Source organism: Procambarus clarkii, chromosome 80 (genome assembly GCF_040958095.1).
Source record: "Procambarus clarkii isolate CNS0578487 chromosome 80, FALCON_Pclarkii_2.0, whole genome shotgun sequence".
Taxonomy (NCBI): domain Eukaryota; kingdom Metazoa; phylum Arthropoda; class Malacostraca; order Decapoda; family Cambaridae; genus Procambarus; species Procambarus clarkii.
Window position 1 is genome coordinate 6585636 of NC_091229.1, and position 25229 is coordinate 6610864.

Consider the following 25229-nt stretch of genomic DNA (forward strand, 5'->3'; position numbering starts at 1 on the left):
ATCTGTGCTGTGTTCCTTTTAGTTATCTGTGCTGTGTTCCTCATGCTTATCTGTGCTGTGTTCCTCTTGGTTTTCTGTGCTGTGTTCTTGTTTGTTATCCGTGCTGTGTTCCTCTTGGGTTATCTGTGCTGTGTTCTTGTTTGTTATCCGTGCTGTGTTCCTCTTGGGTTATCTGTGCTGTGTTCCACTTGGTAATCTGTGCTGTGTTACTCTTGGTAATCTGTGTTTTGTTTCTCTTGGTTATCCGTGCTGTGTTCCTCTTGGTTATCTGTGCTGTGTTCCTCTTGGTTATCTGTGCTGTGTTCCTCTTGGTTATCTGTGCTGTGTTCCTCTTGGTTATCTGTGCTGTGCTCCTCTTGGTTGTCTCTGCTGCGTTCCTCTTGGTAATCGGTGCTGTGTTCTTCTTGGTTATATGTACTGCGTTCCTCTTGGTTATCTGTGCTGTGTTCCTCTTGGTTATCTGTGCTGTGTTCTTCTTCGTTATCTGTGATGTGTTTCTCTTGGTTATCCGTGCTGTGTTCCTCTTGTTTATCTGGGCTGTGTTCCTCTTGGTTATCTGTGCTGCGTTCCTCTTGGTTATCCGTGCTGTTGTTCCTTTTGGTTATCTGTGCTGTGTTCCTCTTGGTTTTCTGTGCTGTGTTCGTTTTGGTTATCTGTGCTGTGTTCCTCTTGGTTATCTGTGCTGCGTTCCTCTTGGTTATCTGTGCTGTGTTCTTCTTTGTTATCCGTGCTGTGTTCCTCTTGGTTATCCGTGCTGTGTTCCTCTTGATTATCTGTGCTGTGTTCCTCCTGGTTATCTGTGCTGCGTTCCTCTTGGTTATCTGTGCTGTGTTCCACTTGGTTATATGTGCTGTGTTCCTCTTACTTATCCGTGCTGTGTTCCACTTGGTTATCTGTGTTGTGTTCCTCTTGGTTATCCGTGCTGTGTTCCTCTTGGTTATCTGTGCTGTGTTCCTCTTGGTTATCTGTGCTGTGTTCCTCTTGGTTATATGTGCTGTGTTCCTCTTGGTTATCCGTGCTGTGTTCCTCTTGGTTATCTGTGCTGTGTTCCTTTTGGTTATCTGTGCTGTGTTCCTCTTGGTTATCTGTGCTGTGTTCCTCTTGGTTATCTGTGCTGTGCTCCTCTTGGTTGTCTCTGCTGCGTTCCTCTTGGTTATCGGTGCTGTGTTCTTCTTGGTTATATGTACTGCGTTCCTCTTGGTTATCTGTGCTGTGTTCCTCTTGGTTATCTGTGCTGTCTTCTTCTTCGTTGTCTGTGTTGTGTTCCTCTTGGTTATCCGTGCTGAGTTCCTCTTGTTTATCTGGGCTGTGTTCCTCTTGGTTATCTGTGCTGCGTTCCTCTTGGTTATCCGTGCTGTGTTCCTTTTGGTTATCTGTGCTGTGTTCCTCTTGGTTATCTGTGCTGTGTTCGTTTTGGTTATCTGTGCTGTGTTCCTCTTGGTTATCTGTGCTGCGTTCCTCTTGGTTATCTGTGCTGTGTTCTTCTTTGTTATCCGTGCTGTGTTCCTCTTGGTTATCCGTGCTGTGTTCCTCTTGATTATCTGTGCTGTGTTCCTCTTGGTTATCTGTGCTGTGTTCCTCTTGGTTATCTGTGCTGTGTTCCCCTTGGTTAACCGTGCTGTGTTCCTCTTGATTATCTGTGCTGTGTTCCTCTTGGTTATCTGTGCTGTGTTCCTCTTGGTTATCTGTGCTGTGTTCTTCTTGGTTATCCGTGCTGTGTTCCACTTGGTTATCTGTGCTGTGTTCCTCTTGGTTATATGTGCTGTGTTCCTCTTGGTTATATGTGTTGTGTTCCTCTTGGTTATCCGTGCTGTGTTCCTCTTGGTTATCTGTGCTGTGTTCCTCTTGGTTATATGTGCTGTGTTCCTCTTGGTTATATGTGCTGTGTTCCTCTTGGTTATCCGTGCTGTGTTCCTCTTGGTTATCTGTGCTGTGTTCCTCTTGGTTATCTGTGCTGTGTTCCTCTTGGTTATTTCTGCTGTGTTCCTCTTGGTTACCTGTGCTGTGTTCCTCTTGGTTATCCGTGCTGTGTTCCTCTGGGTTATATGTGCTGCGTTCCTCTTGGTTATCTCTGCTGTTTTCCTCTTGGTTGTCCGTGCTATGCTCCTCTTGGTTATCTGTGCTGCGTTCTTCTTGGTTATCGGTGCTGTGTTCCTCTTGGTTATATGTGCTGCGTTCCTCTTGGTTATCTGTGCTGTGTTCCTCTTGGTTATCTGTGCTGTGTTCCTCTTGGTTATCTGTGCTGTGTTCCTCATGGTTATCTGTGCTGTGTTCCTCTTGGTTATCCGTGCTGTGTTCCTCTTGTTTATCTGTGCTGTGTTCCGCTTGGTTATATCTGTGCTGTGTTCCTCTTGGTTATCTGTGCTGTGTTCTTCTTTGTTATCTGTGTTTTGTTCCTCTTGGTTATCTGTGCTGTGCTCCACTTGGTTATCCGTGCTGTGCTCCTCTTGGTTATCTGTGCTGCGTTCCTCTTGGTTATCGGTGTTGTGTTTCTCTTGGTTATCCGTGCTGTGTTCCTCTTAGTAATCTGTGCTGTGTTCCTCTTGGTTATCTGTGATGTGTTCCTCTTGGTTATCTGTGCTGTGTTCCTCTTGGTTATCTGTGCTGCGTTCCTCTTGGTTACCCGTGCTGTTCTCCTCTTGGGTATCCGTGCTGTGTTCCTCTTGGTTATCTGTGCTTTGTTCCTCTTGATTACCCGTGCTGTGTTCCTCTTGGTTATCTGTGCTGTGTTCCTCTTGGTTATCTGTGCTGTGTTCCTCTTGGTTATCTGTGCTGTGTTCCTCTTGGTTATCTGTGCTGTGTTCCTTTTGGTTATCTGTGCTGTGTTCCTCATGGTTATCTGTGCTGTGTTCCTCTTGGTTATCTGTGCTGTGTTCTTGTTTGTTATCCGTACTGTGTTCCTCTTGGGTTATCTGTGCTGTGTTCTTGTTTGTTATCCGTGCTGTGTTCCTCTTGGGTTATCTGTGCTGTGCTCTTGTTTGTTATCCGAGCTGTGTTCCTCTTGTGTTATATGTGCTGTGTTCCTCTTGTGTTATATGTGCTGTGTTCCACTTGGTAATCTGTGCTGTGTTACTCTTGGTAATCTGTGTTGGGTTTCTCTTGGTTATCCGTGCTGTGTTCCTCTTGGTTATCTGTGCTGTGTTCCTCTTGGTTATCTGTGCTGTGTTCCTCTTGGTTATCTGTGCTGTGTTCCTCTTGGCTATCTGTGCTGTGCTCCTCTTGGTTGTCTCTGCTGCGTTCCTCTTGGTTATCGGTGCTGTGTTCTTCTTGGTTATATGTACTGCGTTCTTCTTGGTTATCTGTGCTGTGTTCCTCTTGGTTATCTGTGCTGTGTTCTCCTTGGTTATCTGTGTTGTGTTCCTCTTGGTTATCCGTGCTGTGTTCCTCTTGTTTATCTGGGCTGTGTTCCTCTTGGTTATCTGTGCTGCATTCCTCTTGGTTATCCGTGCTGTGTTCCTTTTGGTTATCTGTGCTGTGTTCCTCTTGGTTATCTGTGCTGTGTTCGTTTTGGTTATCTGTGCTGTGTTCCTCTTGGTTATCTGTGCTGCGTTCCTCTCGGTTATCTGTGCTGTGTTCTTCTTTGTTATCCGTGCTGTGTTCCTCTTGGTTATCCGTGCTGTGTTCCTCTTGGTTATCTGTGCTGTGTTCCTCTTGGTTATCCGTGCTGTGTTCCCCTTGGTTATCCGTGCTGTGTTCCTCTTGATTATCTGTGCTGTGTTCCTCTTGATTGTCTGTGCTGTATTCCTCTTCGTTATCTGTGCTGTGTTCTTCTTTGTTATCCGTGCTGTGTTCCTTTTGGGTTATCTGTGCTGTGTTCCACTTGGTAATCTGTGCTGTGTTACTCTTGGTAATCTGTGTTGTGTTTCTCTTGGTTATCCGTGCTGTGTTCCTCTTGGTTATCTGTGCTGTGTTCCTCTTGATTATCTGTGCTGTGTTCCTCTTGGTTATCTGTGCTGTGTTCCTCTTGGTTATCCGTGCTGTGTTCCTCTTGTTTATCTGTGCTGTGTTCCTCTTGGTTATCTGTGCTGTGTTCTTCTTTGTTATCTGTGCTGTGTTCCTCTTGGTTATCTGTGCTGTGTTCCACTTGGTTATCCGTGCTGTGCTCCTCTTGGTAATCTGTGCTGTGTTCCTCTTGGTTATCTGTGATGTGTTCCTCTTGGTTATCTGTGCTGTGTTCCTCTTGGTTATCTGTGCTGTGTTCCTCTTGGTTATCTGTGCTGTGCTCCTCTTGGTTGTCTCTGCTGCGTTCGTCTTGGTTATCGGTGCTGTGTTCTTCTTGGTTATATGTACTGCGTTCCTCTTGGTTATCTGTGCTGTGTTCCTCTTGGTTATCTGTGCTGTGTTCTTCTTCGTTATCTGTGTTGTGTTCCTCTTGGTTATCCGTGCTGAGTTCCTCTTGTTTATCTGGGCTGTGTTCCTCTTGGTTATCTGTGCTGCGTTCCTCTTGGTTATCCGTGCTGTGTTCCTTTTGGTTATCTGTGCTGTGTTCCTCTTGGTTATCTGTGCTGTGTTCGTTTTGGTTATCTGTGCTGTGTTCCTCTTGGTTATCTGTGCTGCGTTCCTCTTGGTTATCTGTGCTGTGTTCTTCTTTGTTATCCGTGCTGTGTTCCTCTTGGTTATCCGTGCTGTGTTCCTCTTGATTATCTGTGCTGTGTTCCTCTTGGTTATCTGTGCTGTGTTCCTCTTGGTTATCCGTGCTGTGTTCCCCTTGGTTAACCGTGCTGTGTTCCTCTTGATTATCTGTGCTGTGTTCCTCTTGGTTATCTGTGCTGTGTTCCTCTTGGTTATCTGTGCTGTGTTCTTCTTGGTTATCCGTGCTGTGTTCCACTTGGTTATCTGTGCTGTGTTCCTCTTGGTTATATGTGCTGTGTTCCTCTTGGTTATATGTGTTGTGTTTTCTTGGTTATCCGTGCTGTGTTCCTCTTGGTTATCTGTGCTGTGTTCCTCTTGGTTATATGTGCTGTGTTCCTCTTGGTTATATGTGCTGTGTCCCTCTTGGTTATCCGTGCTGTGTTCCTCTTGGTTATCTGTGCTGTGTTCCTCTTGGTTATCTGTGCTGTTTTCCTCTTGGTTATTTCTGCTGTGTTCCTCTTGGTTACCTGTGCTGTGTTCCTCTTGGTTATCCGTGCTGTGTTCCTCTGGGTTATATGTGCTGCGTTCCTCTTGGTTATCTCTGCTGTTTTCCTCTTTGTTGTCCGTGCTATGCTCCTCTTGGTTATCTGTGCTGCGTTCTTCTTGGTTATCGGTGCTGTGTTCCTCTTGGTTATATGTGCTGCGTTCTTCTTGGTTATTTGTGCTGTGTTCCTCTTGGTTATCTGTGCTGTGTTCCTCTTGGTTATCTGTGCTGTGTTCCTCATGGTTATCTGTGCTGTGTTCCTCTTGGTTATCCGTGCTGTGTTCCTCTTGTTTATCTGTGCTGTGTTCCGCTTGGTTATATCTGTGCTGTGTTCCTCTTGGTTATCTGTGCTGTGTTCTTCTTTGCTATCTGTGTTGTGTTCCTCTTGGTTATCTGTGCTGTGTTCCACTTGGTTATCCGTGCTGTGCTCCTCTTGGTTATCTGTGCTGCGTTCCTCTTGGTTATCGGTGTTGTGTTTCTCTTGGTTATCCGTGCTGTGTTCCTCTTAGTAATCTGTGCTGTGTTCCTCTTGGTTATCTGTGATGTGTTCCTCTTGGTTATCTGTGCTGTGTTCCTCTTGGTTATCTGTGCTGCGTTCCTCTTGGTTACCCGTGCTGTGCTCCTCTTGGGTATCCGTGCTGTGTTCCTCTTGGTTATCTGTGCTTTGTTCCTCTTGATTACCCGTGCTGTGTTCCTCTTGGTTATCTGTGCTGTGTTCCTCTTGGTTATCTGTGCTGTGTTCCTCTTGGTTATCTGTGCTGTGTTCCTCTTGGTTATCTGTGCTGTGTTCCTTTTGGTTATCTGTGCTGTGTTCCTCATGGTTATCTGTGCTGTGTTCCTCTTGGTTATCTGTGCTGTGTTCTTGTTTGTTATCCGTACTGTGTTCCTCTTGGGTTATCTGTGCTGTGTTCTTGTTTGTTATCCGTGCTGTGTTCCTCTTGGGTTATCTGTGCTGTGTTCTTGTTTGTTATCCGAGCTGTGTTCCTCTTGTGTTATCTGTGCTGTGTTCCACTTGGTAATCTGTGCTGTGTTACTCTTGGTAATCTGTGTTGGGTTTCTCTTGGTTATCCGTGCTGTGTTCCTCTTGGTTATCTGTGCTGTGTTCCTCTTGGTTATCTGTGCTGTGTTCCTCTTGGTTATCTGTGCTGTGTTCCTCTTGGCTATCTGTGCTGTGCTCCTCTTGGTTGTCTCTGCTGCGTTCCTCTTGGTTATCGGTGCTGTGTTCTTCTTGGTTATATGTACTGCGTTCTTCTTGGTTATCTGTGCTGTGTTCCTCTTGGTTATCTGTGCTGTGTTCTCCTTGGTTATCTGTGTTGTGTTCCTCTTGGTTATCCGTGCTGTGTTCCTCTTGTTTATCTGGGCTGTGTTCCTCTTGGTTATCTGTGCTGCGTTCCTCTTGGTTATCCGTGCTGTGTTCCTTTTGGTTATCTGTGCTGTGCTCCTCTTGGTTGTCTCTGCTGCGTTCCTCTTGGTTATCGGTGCTGTGTTCTTCTTGGTTATATGTTCTGCGTTCTTCTTGGTTATCTGTGCTGTGTTCCTCTTGGTTATCTGTGCTGTGTTCTCCTTGGTTATCTGTGTTGTGTTCCTCTTGGTTATCCGTGCTGTGTTCCTCTTGTTTATCTGGGCTGTGTTCCTCTTGGTTATCTGTGCTGCATTCCTCTTGGTTATCCGTGCTGTGTTCCTTTTGGTTATCTGTGCTGTGTTCCTCTAGGTTATCTGTGCTGTGTTCGTTTTGGTTATCTGTGCTGTGTTCCTCTTGGTTATCTGTGCTGCGTTCCTCTCGGTTATCTGTGCTGTGTTCTTCTTTGTTATCCTTGCTGTGTTCCTCTTGGTTATCCGTGCTGTGTTCCTCTTGATTATCTGTGCTGTGTTCCTCTTGGTTATCTGTGCTGTGTTCCTCTTGGTTATCCGTGCTGTGTTCCCCTTGGTTATCCGTGCTGTGTTCCTCTTGATTATCTGTGCTGTGTTCCTCTTGATTGTCTGTGCTGTGTTCCTCTTCGTTATCTGTGCTGTGTTCTTCTTTGTTATCCGTGCTGTGTTCCTTTTGGGTTATCTGTGCTGTGTTCCACTTGGTAATCTGTGCTGTGTTACTCTTGGTAATCTGTGTTGTGTTTCTCTTGGTTATCCGTGCTGTGTTCCTCTTGGTTATCTGTGCTGTGTTCCTCTTGATTATCTGTGCTGTGTTCCTCTTGGTTATCTGTGCTGTGTTCCTCTTGGTTATCCGTGCTGTGTTCCTCTTGTTTATCTGTGCTGTGTTCCTCTTGGTTATCTGTGCTGTGTTCTTCTTTGTTATCTGTGCTGTGTTCCTCTTGGTTATCTGTGCTGTGTTCCACTTGGTTATCCGTGCTGTGCTCCTCTTGGTAATCTGTGCTGTGTTCCTCTTGGTTATCTGTGATGTGTTCCTCTTGGTTATCTGTGCTGTGTTCCTCTTGGTTATCTGTGCTGTGTTCCTCTTGGTTATCTGTGCTGTGCTCCTCTTGGTTGTCTCTGCTGCGTTCGTCTTGGTTATCGGTGCTGTGTTCTTCTTGGTTATATGTACTGCGTTCCTCTTGGTTATCTGTGCTGTGTTCCTCTTGGTTATCTGTGCTGTGTTCTTCTTCGTTATCTGTGTTGTGTTCCTCTTGGTTATCCGTGCTGAGTTCCTCTTGTTTATCTGGGCTGTGTTCCTCTTGGTTATCTGTGCTGCGTTCCTCTTGGTTATCCGTGCTGTGTTCCTTTTGGTTATCTGTGCTGTGTTCCTCTTGGTTATCTGTGCTGTGTTCGTTTTGGTTATCTGTGCTGTGTTCCTCTTGGTTATCTGTGCTGCGTTCCTCTTGGTTATCTGTGCTGTGTTCTTCTTTATTATCCGTGCTGTGTTCCTCTTGGTTATCCGTGCTGTGTTCCTCTTGATTATCTGTGCTGTGTTCCTCTTGGTTATCTGTGCTGTGTTCCTCTTGGTTATCCGTGCTGTGTTCCCCTTGGTTAACCGTGCTGTGTTCCTCTTGATTATCTGTGCTGTGTTCCTCTTGGTTATATGTGCTGTGTTCCTCTTGGTTATCTGTGCTGTGTTCTTCTTGGTTATCCGTGCTGTGTTCCACTTGGTTATCTGTGCTGTGTTCCTCTTGGCTATATGTGCTGTGTTCCTCTTGGTTATATGTGTTGTGTTTTCTTGGTTATCCGTGCTGTGTTCCTCTTGGTTATCTGTGCTGTGTTCCTCTTGGTTATATGTGCTGTGTTCCTCTTGGTTATATGTGCTGTGTCCCTCTTGGTTATCCGTGCTGTGTTCCTCTTGGTTATCTGTGCTGTGTTCCTCTTGGTTATCTGTGCTGTGTTCCTCTTGGTTATTTCTGCTGTGTTCCTCTTGGTTACCTGTGCTGTGTTCCTCTTGGTTATCCATGCTGTGTTCCTCTGGGTTATATGTGCTGCGTTCCTCTTGGTTATCTCTGCTGTTTTCCTCTTGGTTGTCCGTGCTATGCTCCTCTTGGTTATCTGTGCTGCGTTCTTCTTGGTTATCGGTGCTGTGTTCCTCTTGGTTATATGTGCTGCGTTCCTCTTGGTTATCTGTGCTGTGTTCCTCTTGGTTATCTGTGCTGTGTTCCTCTTGGTTATCTGTGCTGTGTTCCTCATGGTTATCTGTGCTGTGTTCCTCTTGGTTATCCGTGCTGTGTTCCTCTTGTTTATCTGTGCTGTGTTCCGCTTGGTTATATCTGTGCTGTGTTCCTCTTGGTTATCTGTGCTGTGTTCTTCTTTGTTATCTGTGTTGTGTTCCTCTTGGTTATCTGTGCTGTGTTCCACTTGGTTATCCGTGCTGTGCTCCTCTTGGTTATCTGTGCTGCGTTCCTCTTGGTTATCGGTGTTGTGTTTCTCTTGGTTATCCGTGCTGTGTTCCTCTTAGTAATCTGTGCTGTGTTCCTCTTGGTTATCTGTGATGTGTTCCTCTTGGTTATCTGTGCTGTGTTCCTCTTGGTTATCTGTGCTGCGTTCCTCTTGGTTACCCGTGCTGTGCTCCTCTTGGGTATCCGTGCTGTGTTCCTCTTGGTTATCTGTGCTTTGTTCCTCTTGATTACCCGTGCTGTGTTCCTCTTGGTTATCTGTGCTGTGTTCCTCTTGGTTATCTGTGCTGTGTTCCTCTTGGTTATCTGTGCTGTGTTCCTCTTGGTTATCTGTGCTGTGTTCCTTTTGGTTATCTGTGCTGTGTTCCTCATGGTTATCTGTGCTGTGTTCCTCTTGGTTATCTGTGCTGTGTTCTTGTTTGTTATCCGTACTGTGTTCCTCTTGGGTTATCTGTGCTGTGTTCTTGTTTGTTATCCGTGCTGTGTTCCTCTTGGGTTATCTGTGCTGTGTTCTTGTTTGTTATCCGAGCTGTGTTCCTCTTGTGTTATCTGTGCTGTGTTCCACTTGGTAATCTGTGCTGTGTTACTCTTGGTAATCTGTGTTGGATTTCTCTTGGTTATCCGTGCTGTGTTCCTCTTGGTTATCTGTGCTGTGTTCCTCTTGGTTATCTGTGCTGTGTTCCTCTTGGTTATCTGTGCTGTGTTCCTCTTGGCTATCTGTGCTGTGCTCCTCTTGGTTGTCTCTGCTGCGTTCCTCTTGGTTATCGGTGCTGTGTTCTTCTTGGTTATATGTACTGCGTTCTTCTTGGTTATCTGTGCTGTGTTCCTCTTGGTTATCTGTGCTGTGTTCTCCTTGGTTATCTGTGTTGTGTTCCTCTTGGTTATCCGTGCTGTGTTCCTCTTGTTTATCTGGGCTGTGTTCCTCTTGGTTATCTGTGCTGCGTTCCTCTTGGTTATCCGTGCTGTGTTCCTTTTGGTTATCTGTGCTGTGTTCCTCTTGGTTATCTGTGCTGTGTTCGTTTTGGTTATCTATGCTGTGTTCCTCTTGGTTATCTGTGCTGCGTTCCTCTCGGTTATCTGTGCTGTGTTCTTCTTTGTTATCCGTGCTGTGTTCCTCTTGGTTATCCGTGCTGTGTTCCTCTTGATTATCTGTGCTGTGTTCCTCTTGGTTATCTGTGCTGTGTTCCTCTTGGTTATCCGTGCTGTGTTCCCCTTGGTTATCCGTGCTGTGTTCCTCTTGATTATCTGTGCTTTGTTCCTCTTGATTGTCTGTGCTGTGTTCCTCTTCGTTATCTGTGCTGTGTTCTTCTTTGTTATCCGTGCTGTGTTCCTTTTGGGTTATCTGTGCTGTGTTCCACTTCGTAATCTGTGCTGTGTTACTCTTGGTAATCTGTGTTGTGTTCCTCTTGGTTATCTGTGCTGTGTTCCTCTTGGTTATCTGTGCTGTGTTCTTCTTGGTTATCCGTGCTGTGTTTCACTTGGTTATCTGTGCTGTGTTCCTCTTGGTTATATGTGCTGCGTTCCTCTTGGTTATCTGTGCTGTGTTCTTCTTTGTTATCCGTGCTGTGTTCCTCTTGGTTATCCGTGCTGTGTTCCTCTTGATTATCTGTGCTGTGTTCCTCTTGGTTATCTGCGCTGTGTTCCTCTTGGTTATCAATGCTGTGTTTCTCTTAGTTATGTGTGCTGTGTTCCTCTTGGTTATCTGCTCTGTGTTCCTCTTGTTTATCTATGCTGTGTTCCTCTTAGTTATCTGCTCTGTGTTCCTCTTGTTTATCTATGCTGTGTTCCTCTTGGTTTTGTGTGCTGTGTTCCTCTTGGTTACTCCTCATCCTCTTACATGTGGGCGGTGTTTAGCTCCAAGGTTTGCAATAAATACCCAGAGAACTGTACACTGGAGAGGATACCCCCAGTAACAGCAGAGAACAGAACAGAATAGACAGAGAGGCTGGACGATTGAACAGCAGCCAGTCAAGGCTGGCAGGCTGGGTGGGGACTCTGCCTGTCAACCCCTTCCTCCCTCTTCTCTATTCAAATTAGGCTTAGACCCTTGGTGAGTGAACGTTAAGGTGACTTATTTCTTGTTTTCCAAACTTAACATTTTATGTGATTTCAGGGGCAGTCAGTTGCTATATTCTCGAATTCTTGTGGGTGAATCACATTGTATATTAATCTTGACAACATTAACATTAAGTTAAATTGCTTGAATTATGATACTTATCATCTATATAAATAAAAATGTAAATGTTCGTTTGTTCAAAATCGTTAATCTCTGAAAGTTCTTCACCGATTGCTTTGAAATTTTCACACAAAGTTCCACTTGCATCCAAGCGGGTTTTTATATAAATTCCATATGAATGTTACATCTGTGACAGGGAAAAAACATGTTTTTTTTTTAAACTGTGTTTTTTATTTGTTTTTCATGTGAGGGAATCTTCGAAACCTCTTTCTTCGCCAAAACTGATTTCAAAGCAATCTTCACCAATTGCTTTGAAATTTTATGACTACGTTGCATTCGTATAGGCGCATGTTTTAATATACCTACTATACACATGCTTCACCTGTGACAGGAAAAAACACGTTTTTTTGAAAAACAGTGCCATCTCTTGGATGTAAGAACAACACACTCTATAATCTCCGAAAGTTCTTCACTGATTGCGTTAAAATTTTGACACAACGTTCAATTCGAATACACGCGTGTTTTTATATACATACTATATAGATGACACACCTGTGACAGGTAAAAGCATGTTTTTTTTTTTAAACAGGTTCATCTGCTGCACATAATAGCAACACACATTCTATACAAAATATGTTGCGTTTCCATGTCAATGTTTCTGATTGCAATGAATTTCAATGAAATTGAATTTTCAAAGATTTCAATTTATTTTCATTTGGATTTTATTATTATGTGTGACATTGTGTTGGAATTGAGCTGTATTGTTTACCACACCATTCATTTCGTGAGTATAGGTACAGATGCCACACCTGTGACAGGTAAAAACATGTTTAAAAAAAACAGCGCCATCTGTTGCACATAAGAGCAACACATGCTATACTAAATATGTTACGAATCCATTTCAATGTTTTGGGTTTCATTGATAATTAAATTTTCATAGATTTCTATTTATTTTCCTTTTGATTTAATTTTGTGTGACATTGCATTACAATTGAGCTGTGTTGTTTACCATACCGTTCATTTTGTGAGAATAGTTTATTTTTTATTTTTTCATTGTTTTTCATTTCGTTTTTTTTTTAACTTTTTTCTTAATTCATGGGGAATGGTAGTGAGGACGAGGGGATAGTGAAGGGGGTAATGATGGGGAGGATGAGTGAATAGGGAGTTGGGGCTGATGGGGACGAGGGGACAGGGGAATGGTGAATGGTGGGGAAGGGGGGACAAGGGGACAGATGAGTAGGGGATGGTGGGGAGGACGAGGGGACAGGGGAGTGGGAACTGGTCGAGAGGACGCGGGGATGGGGGAGTGAGGAATTGTTGGGAGGGCGAGGGAACGAGGGAGGGGGAATGGTGGGGAGGACTGGGAGACAGGGAAAGGTTGCTGATCTTACCGGTTTAAAGATTATGGGTATATGCTTACAGCAGATGCCTTTGATACATTCCTAACAGTTAATAACAGCTTAAAGTACAAACAAGTTCCATTCCTTGTCTAATTTGTACTAAGTTTAGAATGGATGGTGGCAGCTACTTTCTGCAACTACTACTTCTAACTATGTACCTTCTACTTCCCTCAGTGTTCCTATTCTCTTCCTCTCTAACTTTCCCTTTCCCCTGACCACTCCTTCCTTTCTCCTCCCTCCTACCTCTCTACCTGACCACTCCTCGCTACTCCCATACTCCTTCCTCATACCTCCCTCACCCTTTCTCTTCCTCCCTCGCCCCAAACATCCACCCATTACTTTATTATTCTTTTCTTTTCATCATTCATTTTCCGACCCCCGGTATAATGTTAGCGAGTGTAAATATTAGTGAGAGAGAGTGTTGGGGAGTTAGAATCTTAGGGAGTGAGAATGTCAGGAAAGGACAAGGTTTGAATTTGCACCGAAAATGTGTGCCGTGACTACCAGCTGATGAGAGGGGGAGGAGCGCCCCGCCATGGGGCGGAGTTCCTGAGCTCCTGGTACGAGAGACATATGCATCACTGTGCTCTCCAGATTGACGCCATATTTGTGCTTATAACCGCAGAATTGTCTCACTCAGAGGTGCAAATTGTACAGCAGAATCGTGCAGTTAAACGAATTGCTACATATCGAGCTGTTGCATTCTCCAAGGACGCGTCCCGGTTGTATCTAAAAATTATTTCTTTTGTTGTGAGCTCCTAACATTAGAATTTCAACAGAGATAAGAGGCATAATTTACTGAAAATCCCAGAAAGCCTCTCTCATTTCCTTAGGTATAATTTCCTATGTTATATTATTAATAAATTAGACTGTTGCAGTTGGTACAGTGTAATTCCCCTGTAGATCTACATTGGGGACGTAGGAGAGGGTTCTACCGGTTTCAACATGTTGGGGTTTAGGGCTGGAGTACTGGACGCAGTGACCTGGAGTCAACATTTACTGCATAACCCACATGATGACTACTCTAGTGTTATTGCTGGTCTAGGAGGAAATCTTCAGTCCACAGTACAAAAGTCAATGGTAGCTGAGGATATATCCCCAACGACCTAACAGCACTTGGCGGTAAGCTTATCTTGAGATGATTTCGGGGCTTTAGTGTCCCCGCGGCCCGGTCCTAGACCAGGCCTCCACCCCCAGGAAGCAGCCCGTGACAGCTGACTAACTCCCAGGTACCTATTTACTGCTAGGTAACAAGGGCATCCAGGGTGAAAGAAACTTTGCCCATTTGTTTCTGCCTCGTGCGGGAATCGAACCCGCGCCACAGAATTACGAGTCCTCCGCACTATCCACCAGGCTACGAGGCCCCCTAGCTTGGGCATAGATATTTCATCGAATCATCTCACTTTGTGGGGCCATGTGAACAACACAAATATGAACATGCTTGAATGGTCCCCAAGCCAATATCCAACTGAAAACTCCACACCCCAGAAGAATTCGAACCCAGACGGCCAGGAGCACTATGCACCTTGGCGTACCTGGTATGCCAAGGTTCATAGCAGAACAGGAACCATTCAAGCTTGTTCGCACTTGTGTTGCTCACATGGTAACACAAAGTGAGGTTATTCGATGAAATATCTATGCCCAAGCTCACCGCCAAGTGCTGTCGGGTCGTTGTGGATATTGCCTCGGCTACCAACGACTTTTGCACTGTCATGGTGGGGTCGAGTGGTTATGGTACCAGGTACGCAAAGGCATGCACAAACACACACACACACACACACACACACACACACACACACACACAGGGGGGGCCTCGTAGCCTGGTGGATAGCGCGCAGGATTTGTAATTCTGTGGCGCGGGTTCGATTCCCGCACGAGGCAGAAACAAATGGGCAAAGTTTCTTTCACCCTAAGTGCCCCTGTTACCTAGCAGTAAATAGGTACCTGGGAGTTAGTCAGTTGTCACGGGCTGCTTCCTAGGGTGTGTGTGTGTGTGTGAAAAAAAAAAAAAAAAAAAAAAAAAAGTAGTTAGTAAACAGTTGATTGACAGTTGAGAGGCGGGCCGAAAGAGCAAAGCTCAACCCCCGCAAAACACAACTAGTAAACAACTAGTAAACACACACACACACACACACACACACACACACACACACACTAACACACACACACACAGCCCTGCTGGTAAGAAAAGGCTGGGATTTTGAGGAGTTGGTTGTTCAGGGATGTGAAGGTTCAGTGACTACATAATAGAAACAATAACAACTGGAGAGCAAAAAATTATAGTCGTAGTCATTCTGTCACCAAATGACAGAAGACCCAGACAGGAATATTATAGAAACAATATGGCCACCATTAACATAATAGAGAGAGCAGCTTCTGTTGCTAGCAGGAATGGATCTGGACTACTAATTATGGGAGACTTCAACCATGGGAAGATAGATTGGAAGAACAGAGACCCGCATGAAGGACCAGCAACATGGAGAGCTAAGCTGCTGGACGTGGCAACAAGAAACTTTCTAAGCCAGCACATCAAGGATCCAACAAGAATGAGAGGAGAAGATGAACCAGCAATGCTTGATCTGATATTTACCCTAAATGAGTGGGATATAAGGGAAGTCAAGATGGAAGCACTTTTGGGAATGAGTGATCACAGTGTATTGAACTTTGAGTACCTGGTAGAGCTAGGAATTATCCCCCCTCCCCCCGAAAAAGAACTAGGAAACAAAAGGCTGGCATACCGAAAGGGAAATTATGAGGAGATGAGAAGCTTCCTAAGGGAAATACCTTGGGACACAGACATCAGAGCTAAGTCTGTACAAGATATGATGAACTATGTCACCCAAAAGTGTCAGGAGGCAGTAAGCAGATACATCCCGGCTCAAAAGGAAAAATCCGAGAAGCAAAAGAAGAATCCATGGTATAATAGGGCATGTATGGAAGCAAAGAAACTGAACAAAAGGGCGTGGAGGAGCTTTCGGAATAACAGAACACCAGAAAGCAGAGAGAGATACCAGAGAACCAGGAATGAGTATGTCAGGGTGAGAAGAGAAGCAGAGAAAAGTTATGAAAATGATATGGCAAACAAAGTCAAGACCAAACCAAAGCTACTCTACAGTCACATCAGAAGGAAAACCACAGTGAAAGAACAGGTAGTGAAATTTAGAACAGGCGAGGACACGTATACAGAGAATGACAAAGAGGTGTATGATGAACTCAACAAGAAGTTCCAAGAGTTCTTCACAACAGAACAAGGTGAGGTCACTGTGCTAAGAGAAAGAGAAGTAAACCAGGCGGCCTTGGAAGAATTCGAAATTACGAGAGAGGAGGTCAAGAGACACCTGCTGGATCTGGATGTTAGAAAGGCTGTTGGTCCAGACGGGATCTCACCATGGGTACAGAAAGAGTGTGCAGAGGCACTTTGCTTGCGACTCTCCATAGTGTATAGTAAGTCACTAGAGACGGGAGACCTACCAGAAATATGGAAGACGGCGAATGTGGTCCCAATATACAAAAAGGGCGACAGGCAGGAGGCACTGAACTACAGGCCAGTGTCCTTGACTTGTATACCATGCAAGGTGATGGAGAAGATCGTGAGAAAAAACTTGGGAACTCATCTGGAGAGAAGGGACTTTGTGACAAATCGCCATAATTGGTTCAGGGAGGGTAAATCTTGCCTTACAGGCTTGATAGAATTCTACGACCAGGTGACAAAGAGCGGGCGTCACAACTGCAAGAAAAATGACAGGTTGGAAAACAAGAACCTTTCAAATTTGAAATGCTAAACCAATGATCATACTTTTCAAGACGCCTGTGTTCTCTAGAGTGGAATACTGCTGCACAATGACAGCACCTTTCAAAGCTGGAGAAATTGCTGACCTAGAGAACGTGCAGAGATCCTTTACTGCTTGAATCCCCTCAGTAAAATATCTAAACTATTGGGGCCTCGTAGCCTGGTGGATAGCGCGCAGGACTCGTAATTCTGTGGCGCGGGTTCGATTCCCGCACGAGGCAGAAACAAATGGGCAAAGTTTCTTTCACCCTGAATGCCCCTGTTACCAAGCAGTAAATAGGTACTTGGGAGTTAGTCAGCTGTCACGGGCTGCTTCCTGGGGGTGGAGGCCTGGTCGAGGACGGGGCCGCGGGGACACTAAAAAGCCCCGAAATCATCTCAAGATAACCTCAAGATAACCGACTAACATGCCAAAATCTGTATTCTCTTTAGCCTAGACGGGAGAGAGAGATATAATAATTTACACGTGGAAAATATCAGAAGGGCTGGTCCCAATCCTGCACACAAATAACACCACATGAGACCAGAACGTATTGCAGGATGTGCAGGATACCCCCCGTTGAAAAGCTGAGGTGCAATAGGTACTCTGAACTCTTTGAACATCAGAGGCCCGAGACTGTTCAACACGCTTCCACTACACATAAGGGGCATAACTGGCCGACGCCTCACAGAGTTCAAGAGAGAACTTCATGAATACCTCCAAAGGATACTTGATCAACCAGGCTGTGATTCATTCGTCAGGTTGCGAGAAATCACGTCCAACAGTCTGATTGATCAGTCCAGCATCCAGGTGGCCTGGTGGAGGACCGGGATGCGGGGACGCTAAGCCCCGACATTATCGCAAAGTAACTGCATGGTATGTTAGGTGACAAACCTGATCGAGTTCTATGAAAATTTTATTAAATATGACAGGAAAAAAGATGACTGTGTTCATCTGAATTTTCCTAGATTATCAAAAAGGTAATATTTATATACTAAATTGAATAGCAATTATCTTTTCATGCGCTTAAAAACGAACGAATATCTGTTTAATATGCTTAAGTAGCAAGTTACCATCTAATTATAAACGAAATGAAGTATTTAATTAATAATAATAATTTATTTAAGAATAAGGAAGAATAATTAAGTTATGAGCAGAGTAATAATTATATATTTTTTAGCCGAAGTAACTATCAATTATCTACATTTACGTTGAAGAGATAAACAATAAAAAGGACGCGTAAATTGCCGTTCCTCGTCAGCGCGAGCGACCGCAGGTATAAAACCTGCGGCCTATGTTAGGTTGGCCTCAGTGGCTCCCAGGTCCCAGAGAGAGAGACAGAGTGGGTTCAGTGGCTCCCAGATCCCAGACTGAGACAGAGTGGTTTCAGTGGCTCCCAGGTCCCTGAGTGAGACAGTGTGGCTTCAGTGGCTCCCAGGTCCCAGAGTAAGACAGAGTGGCTTCAGTGGCTCCCAGGTCCCAGAGTGAGACAGTGGCTCCCAGGTCTCAGAGTGAGACAGTGGCTCCCAGGTCTCAGAGTGAGACAGTGGCTCTCAGGTCCCAGAGTGAGACAGTGGCTCTCAGGTCCCAGAGTGAGACAGTGGCTCCCAGGTCTCAGAGTGAGACAGTGGCTCCCAGGTCCCAGAGTGAGACAGTGGCTCCCAGGTCTCAGAGTGAGACAGTGGCTCCCAGGTCTCCGAGTGAGACAGTGGCTCCCTAGTCCCAGAGTGAGACAGTGGCTCCCAGGTCTCAGAGTGAGACAGTGGCTCCCAGGTCCCGGAGAGAGACAGTGGCTTCAGTGGATCCCAGGACCACAGAGGTGGATGGTGACCACGGGGCGTGTTGTATGTTGTCTCTGGTGAAGATTTATATGTGCAACGCTTATTGATGAGTGTGGGTCTCATCACTTTTGTGTGACCCGTATTTACCTCACCAATACTAGACGATGTAAACAATAACGTCGTTCTTAGACATAACATTGATGGATGTTAATTTGGTATCAATGGACTCGCAATGAAATTCCCAACACGGTGATATGAATATAAGCGTAGAATAATGTCAGACACACAAAGGTGATGAGACCCACACTCATCAATAAGCGTTACACATATAAATCTTCAGCAGAGATAACATACAACACGTCCCGTGGTCACCATCCACCTCTGTGGTCCTGGGATCCACTGAAGCCACTGTCTCTCTCCGGGACCTGGGAGCCACTGTCTCACTCTGAGACCTGGGAGCCACTGTCTCACTCTGGGACCTGGGAGCCACTGTCTCACTCTGAGACCTGGGAGCCACTGTCTCACTCTGGGACCTGGGAGCCACTGTCTCACTCTGGGACCTGAGAGCCACTGTCTCACTCTGGGACCTGAGAGCCACTGTCTCACTCTGAGACCTGGGAGCCACTGTCTCACTCTTGGACCTGGGAGCCACTGTCTCACTCTGGGACCTGGGAGCCACTGAAGCCACTCTGTCTTACTCTGGGACCTGGGAGCCACTGAAGCCACACTGTCTCACTCAGGGACCTGCGAGCCACTGAAACCACTCTGTCTCAGTCTAGGATCTGGGAGCCACTGAACCCACTCTGTTTCTCTCTGGGACCTGGGAGCCACTGAGGCCAACCTAACGTAGGCCGCAGGTTTTATACCTGCGGTCGCTCGCGCTGATGAGGAATGGCAATTTACGCGTCCTTTTTATTGTTTATCTCTTCAACGTAAATGTAGATAATTGATAGTTACTTCGGCTAAAAAAATATATAATTATTACTCTGCTCATAACTAAATTATTCTTCCTTATTCTTAAATAAATTATTATTATTAATTAAATACTGCAATTCGTTTATAATTAGATGGTAACTTGCTACTTAAGCATATTAAACAGATATTCGTTCGTTTTTAAGCGCATGAAAAGATAATTGCTATTCAATTTAGTATATAAATATTACCTTTTTGATAATCTAGGAAAATTCAGATGAACACAGTCATCTTTTTTCCTGTCATATTTAATAAAATTTTCATAGAACTCGATCAGGTTTGTCACCTAACATATCATGCGGTTACTTTGCGATAATGTCGGGGCTTAGCGACCCCGCATCCCGGTCCTCCACCAGGCCACCTGGATACTGGACTGGTCAATCAGACTGTTGGACGTGGTTTCTCGCAACCTGACGAATGAATCACAGCCTGATTGATCAAGTATCCTTTGGAGGTATTCATGAAGTTCTCTCTTGAACTCTGTGAGGCGTCGGCCAGTTATGCCCCTTATGTGTAGTGGAAGCGTGTTGAACAGTCTCGGGCCTCTGATGTTCAAAGAGTTCAGAGTACCTATTGCACCTCAGCTTTTCAACGGGGGGTATCCTGCACATCCTGCAATACGTTCTGGTCTCATGTGGTGTTATTTGTGTGCAGGATTGGGACCAGCCCTTCTGATATTTTCCACGTGTAAATTATTATATCTCTCTCTCCCGTCTAGGCTAAAGAGAATACAGATTTTGGCATGTTAGTCGGTTATCTTGAGATGATTTCGGGGCTTTTTAGTGTCCCCGCGGCCCCGTCCTCGACCAGGCCTCCACCCTCAGGAAGCAGCCCGTGACAGCTGACTAACTCCCAGGTACCTATTTACTGCTAGGTAACAGGGGCATTCAGGGTGAAAGAAACTTTGCCCATTTGTTTCTGCCTCGTGCGGGAATCGAATCCGCGCCACAGAATTACGAGTACTGCGTGCTATCCACCAGGCTATGAGGCCTCAATAGTTTAGATATTTTACTGAGGGGATTCTAGCAGTAAAGGATCTCTGCACGTTCTCTAGGTCAGCAATTTCTACAGCTTTGAAAGGTGCTGTCAGTGGTGCTGTCATCCTCCCTGTTCACAAACCGAGGTCTCTGGGTACTTCCCCTAAGGACTTTCGCCCTATTGCTCTCACAAGTTGTGTCTGCAAACTCTTTGAACGTATGGTTAACGTTCGTCTGATGTGGTTCCTGGATCACCATCACCTAGGTTAATTAATAATTGTAATTACGAAGCAATAAGATGCTTATCTTAACATACTAACAAGGTTAGGTAAGGTCGGTGTTTTCTATGAAGCTTTTTAAGGGTATCTATTATGTTTAGTATATCACCTATGCACGTAGTTAATAAGTCAATATTGACTATACGAATTTGCGAGAACGGGTTGAGCCCCCAGTGGTGATTACCTCGTCCCCTGGCTCGGCTCCTTCTCTAGTTGTAACTACTGCGCCTTTTAACCCCTCTCTCTCTGGGGGTTCTCACCGCCGTCCTCGTCACGGCCGCCCTCGCTCGATTCCTTCCAGTTCTGCTACCTATCAAGCCTTGTTTGGTCCCGCTTCGTGGGCCAAATATTTTGATCTCCTCCCTCTTGATTCTGCGCCTCCTGACGATTTCTCCCTCCATCGACATCTCATTGATTCCGTGGATGCCTCCATTACTTTCAACCCCACTAGTCTCGGTACACGTGTCGTTGCTGCTCTTTCTCAGGATGCTGCTTCCCGTTTGGCTGCCTTATCCTGCCTTGGCGAGACAGCCAAGGCAGGATAAGACAGTCCCCCTCCATGCACGTCTTCCCTCCGTGCACGTCTCTGGGAGTCGTCGTCAGTCCCTGAGGACTGGCTCGATGCCGTTGTCCTCCCGTTTCACAAACCGAGGTCTCTGGGTACTTCCCCTAAGGACTTTCGCCCTATTGCTCTCACAAGTTGTGTCTGCAAACTCTTTGAACGTATGGTTAACGTTCGTCTGATGTGGTTCCTGGATCACCATCACCTCCTCTCCCCTTCTCAATTTGGTTTCTGCAAGTGCCGCAGCACGACAGATGTCCTGGTGAACTTGGAGGTCTATATTCGTACTGCTTTTGCTGTGAAGACCTCCGTTGTTGCCGTCCTTTTTGACCTGGAAAAGGCTTACGACACCACTTAGCGATATCATATTCTATCTCAACTTCATTCTTTTGACCTTCGTGGTCTTCTCCCTCTCTTTCTCCGCAGCTTCCTCTCCCGTCGTTCCTTTCGGGTGCGCCTTGGTACCGCTCTCTCTGCCTCTTTTCAGCAATACGAAGGTGTGCCCCAGGGTAGTGTTCTGAGCACTACTCTTTTTCTGGTTGCCCTCAATGGTCTTCTTTCCTCTCTTCCTTCTGGTGTCTTCTCCGCTCTCTATGTCGATGATCTTACCCTTTGTTGTCAGGGTCATGACTCGCTTCTCCTTCAACGCCGGCTTCAACTTGCAATTGAAGCCGTGTCGTCTTGGGCCACCTATCATGGCTTCAAGTTCTCTACTTCTAAGACTTGTGCCATGACTTTTACGCGGAAACGGGTTGTTCTTCGTCCCTCTTTGTCACTTTATGGTCATCCCCTTGAATACAAAGATTCCGCGAAGCTTTTGGGGTTATTCCTTGACACTCGTTTGTCTTGGTCTCCCCATATCTCTTACCTCCGTGTTGAGTGCTCTAAGGCCCTTACCCTCCTTCGGGTCTTGTCCCATACTTCTTGGGGGGCAGATAGGCGCACTCTCCTTGCTTTACATTCCTCTCTCGTCCTGTCTAAGCTCGATTATGGTTGCCCTGCTTACTCGTCTGCTTCTCCTTCTACTCTTCGCCGTCTTCATGCTTTGCACCATACTGGGTTTCGCCTCAGTTCTGGTGCCTTTCGTTCGACTCCCGTCCTTAGCTTGTATGTTGACACTGGCTTCCTGTCTCTCCAGGACCGCCGTGATCGCTACTGTCTTCGCAATCTTGCGCAGTCCTTACAACATCCTTCCTCTTGCCTCTGTCGTGCTTTAACTTTTACCCCTCCTGCGGTTCCTGTTCCTCTTCACCACCTCCCTCTTTCTGTCCGGTTATCTCGCCTACAGGATTCTCTTTCCGTTCGTATTTCTAATGTTTCTCCTCGTGTTGTTCCTTCTTTGCCCCCATGGAGAGTCCCTCTTCCGCGGTTTTGTACTTCCTTGACCCGTATCACTAAAGCTTTTACCCCTCCTACGGTTCTAAAACGCCTTTTCCTTGAGCACTTTTCTTCTCACTCCCGCTCCGTTTCTGTCTTCACCGATGGGTCTAAGTCTGCAGACGGTGTTGGCTACTCTGTTGTTTTTCCTGATCGCACATATATGTGTCACTTACCTCCGGAGAGGTAAGCATCTTAACAGTGGAACTTTATGCTATTCTCTGTGCTCTTCGTCTCCTGCTTTCTCGTTGTCAGTCTTCCTTTGTAGTTGTTGTTGACTCTCGTAGTGCCCTCATGGCTCTCGGGTCCTTTAATCCGGTTCATCCAGTAGTTGTCGAGATCCAGCATTGGCTGTTTCTTGTTCACAGTAAATTTAAGTCGGTTGAGTTTTGTTGGGTTCCCAGCCATATTGGTGTGTCTTTAAATGAGCATGCGGATGCTGCCGCCAAGGAAGCTGTCCGCTCTTGTCCCATCTCTCGTAAAGGCATTCCGTATTCTGACTTTTACCCGGTTATCCATTCCTCCGTCCTTACCCGTTGGCAGGCTTCTTGGTTGTCTGTTACTGATAACAAGCTACGTACTCTTAAATGTTGTGTTTCCTCGTGGCCGTCCTCCTTCCACCGTAACCGGCGGTGGGAAAAAGCTCTGGCGAGGTTGCGTATTGGCCATACTCGCTTAACCCATGGTCACTTGATGGAGCGCCGCCCTGCTCCTTGTTGTCCTAGTTTGCATTGTCCCTCTTACGGTCGTGCATGTCCTTCTCGAATGTCCTGACTTCCAGGACGAGCGTGTGTCTTGCTTTCCGACCGCCCCCTCGCGGTCACCTCTCCCTCAATAGAATTCTTGGTGACTCGGATACTTTTGATATCGTTCGCCTTGTGCGTTTTTGTTCTCGTATTGGCATCCTTCGTGATATTTAGCGCCCTCTGATTATTTTGCACATTTGATGGTGCTACATAGCCTTCCCGGTTTGGTGCCTTCTTTTGATAATTACTTTACTTTGTTGAACCCGCGCTTGAAACAATCGAGGGACCCCACCTCCACCACGTTACACGGCAATTGGTTCCACAAATCAACAACCCTGTTACTGAACCAGTATTTACCCAAGTCTTTCCTAAATCTAAACTTATCCAATTTATACCCATTGTTTCGTGTTCTGTCTTGTGTTGATATTTTTAATACCCTATTAATATCCCCCCTGTTATGTCCATTCATCCACTTGTAAACCTCTATCATGTCATCCCTAACTCTTCGCCTTTCCAGTGAATGCAACTTAAGCTTTGTTAATCTTTCTTCATATGAAAGATTTCTAATTTGGGGAATTAACTTAGTCATCCTACATTGGACACGTTCAAGTGAATTTATATCCATTCTATAATACGGCGACCAAAACTGAACTGCATAATCTAAATGGGGCCTAACCAGAGCAAGATATAGCTTAAGAACCACACCAGGTGTCTTGTTACTAACGCTTCGATTAATAAATTCCAGTGTCCTATTCGCCTTATTACGAACATTCATGCATAGATCCTTTTGTTTTAAATTCTTACTAATCATAACTCCCAGATCCCTTTTGCAATCTGACTTCGCAATCTTAACACCATCTAGCTCGTATCTTGTAACTCTCATCATTGCCTAGCCTCAAAACTATACATTTAACAGCATTAAACTGCATTTGCCAATCCTTTGACCATTTCAAAACCCTATCTAGATCAACTTGAAGTGATAGTGAGTCCTCCTCCAAATTAATTTCCCTACCGATTTTCGTATCATCGGCAAATTTGTAAATGTTGCTACTCAAACCTGAATCTAAATCATTTATATATATTATAAACAACAGAGGTCCCAGGACAGAGCCCTGAGGTACTCCACTAACAACATTATCCCACTCTGACTTAACCCCATTTATAATAACTCTCTGTTTCCTTTGGAATAGCCATGCCCTAATCCAAGTTAATATAGCAACCCCAATACCATGAGCTTCTATTTTTTTTTAATTAGTCTTTCATGTGGCACTGTATCAAAAGCTTTGCTTAAGTCAAGGTACACAACATCACAATCCTTACCACTATCAACTGCCTCAACTATGCTGGAATAAAAAGTTAGCAAATTTGTTAAACATGAACGGCCATTTGTAAAACCATGTTGCGACTCATTTATTAATTTATGTTTTTCAAGATGGAAACGAATTGTATTTGCAATTTTTGATTCAAGTAACTTTCCCACAATAGACGTTAGGCTAATTGGCCGATAGTTTGACGCAAGTGATATATCTCCTTTCTTAAAAATTGGTACCACATTAGATACCTTCCATGACTCTGGCACTCTGCCTGACTCTATTGATTTATTAAATATGGTAGACAGTGGCTCGGAAAGCTCCTCTTTGCATTCTTTAAGCACCCTGGCAAACACTTCATCCGGCCCTGGGGATTTGTTTGGTTTTAGTTTTTCTAATTGTTTAAGTACATCCTCCCTGGTAACTACTAAACTAGTCAACCTGTCCTCATCCCCACCCACATAGAATTGTTCGGCTGAAGGCATATTGTTAAGTTCTTCTTTAGTAAATACTGATATAAAATATTTGTTAAAAATACTACTCATCTCCTTGTCATTATCCGTTATTTGACCTGTCTCAGATTTTAATGGACCTATCCTTTCCCTAGTCTTAGTTCGATATAACTGAAAAAACCCTTTAGGATTTGACTTTGCTGGCTCTACTATGCGAACTATAAATAAATAAAACTCCTACAAAAAAAAATATAAAACCAAAAAAACCTTTGTCGTGGCATCAGAAGTGTAACTACCCTGATGTTGCTAAGATTAACCTCCTTCAGCCAACTCCACCGGCTCTAGTGCTTTAGAACACCAACAAGGTCACAAACACTAGCCCCCCCCCCCCCAGCCAATGTATTGACAACCCAACATAACACATACGCAAACAAACAACACATACACAAATGTCAACCCATGGTGGACAGGCCACCGAACTTTCAAACCTCCTCTCTCTC

The 25229-nt window shown here is 45.2% G+C and overlaps 1 protein-coding gene across 1 annotated transcript in view; it reads right to left on the reverse strand.

Moving 5' to 3' along the window:
- Positions 1–25229, reverse strand: part of LOC138357815 (filaggrin-like) — a 106224-nt gene that overhangs the window by 65340 nt on the left and 15655 nt on the right. Inside the window, exons 3-16 of the mRNA XM_069314992.1 lie at positions 10108–10395; positions 9516–9861; positions 9001–9215; positions 8465–8680; positions 7416–7841; positions 6151–6760; positions 5100–5437; positions 4085–4476; positions 3666–3924; positions 3074–3419; positions 2534–2748; positions 1998–2213; positions 1068–1373; positions 211–634 (exon numbers count right to left, since the gene is read on the reverse strand). Of these exons, the coding sequence (XP_069171093.1) occupies positions 211–634; positions 1068–1373; positions 1998–2213; positions 2534–2748; positions 3074–3419; positions 3666–3924; positions 4085–4476; positions 5100–5437; positions 6151–6760; positions 7416–7841; positions 8465–8680; positions 9001–9215; positions 9516–9861; positions 10108–10395 (4597 nt within the window). The remainder of the gene's footprint in view (positions 1–210; positions 635–1067; positions 1374–1997; positions 2214–2533; positions 2749–3073; positions 3420–3665; positions 3925–4084; positions 4477–5099; positions 5438–6150; positions 6761–7415; positions 7842–8464; positions 8681–9000; positions 9216–9515; positions 9862–10107; positions 10396–25229) is intronic.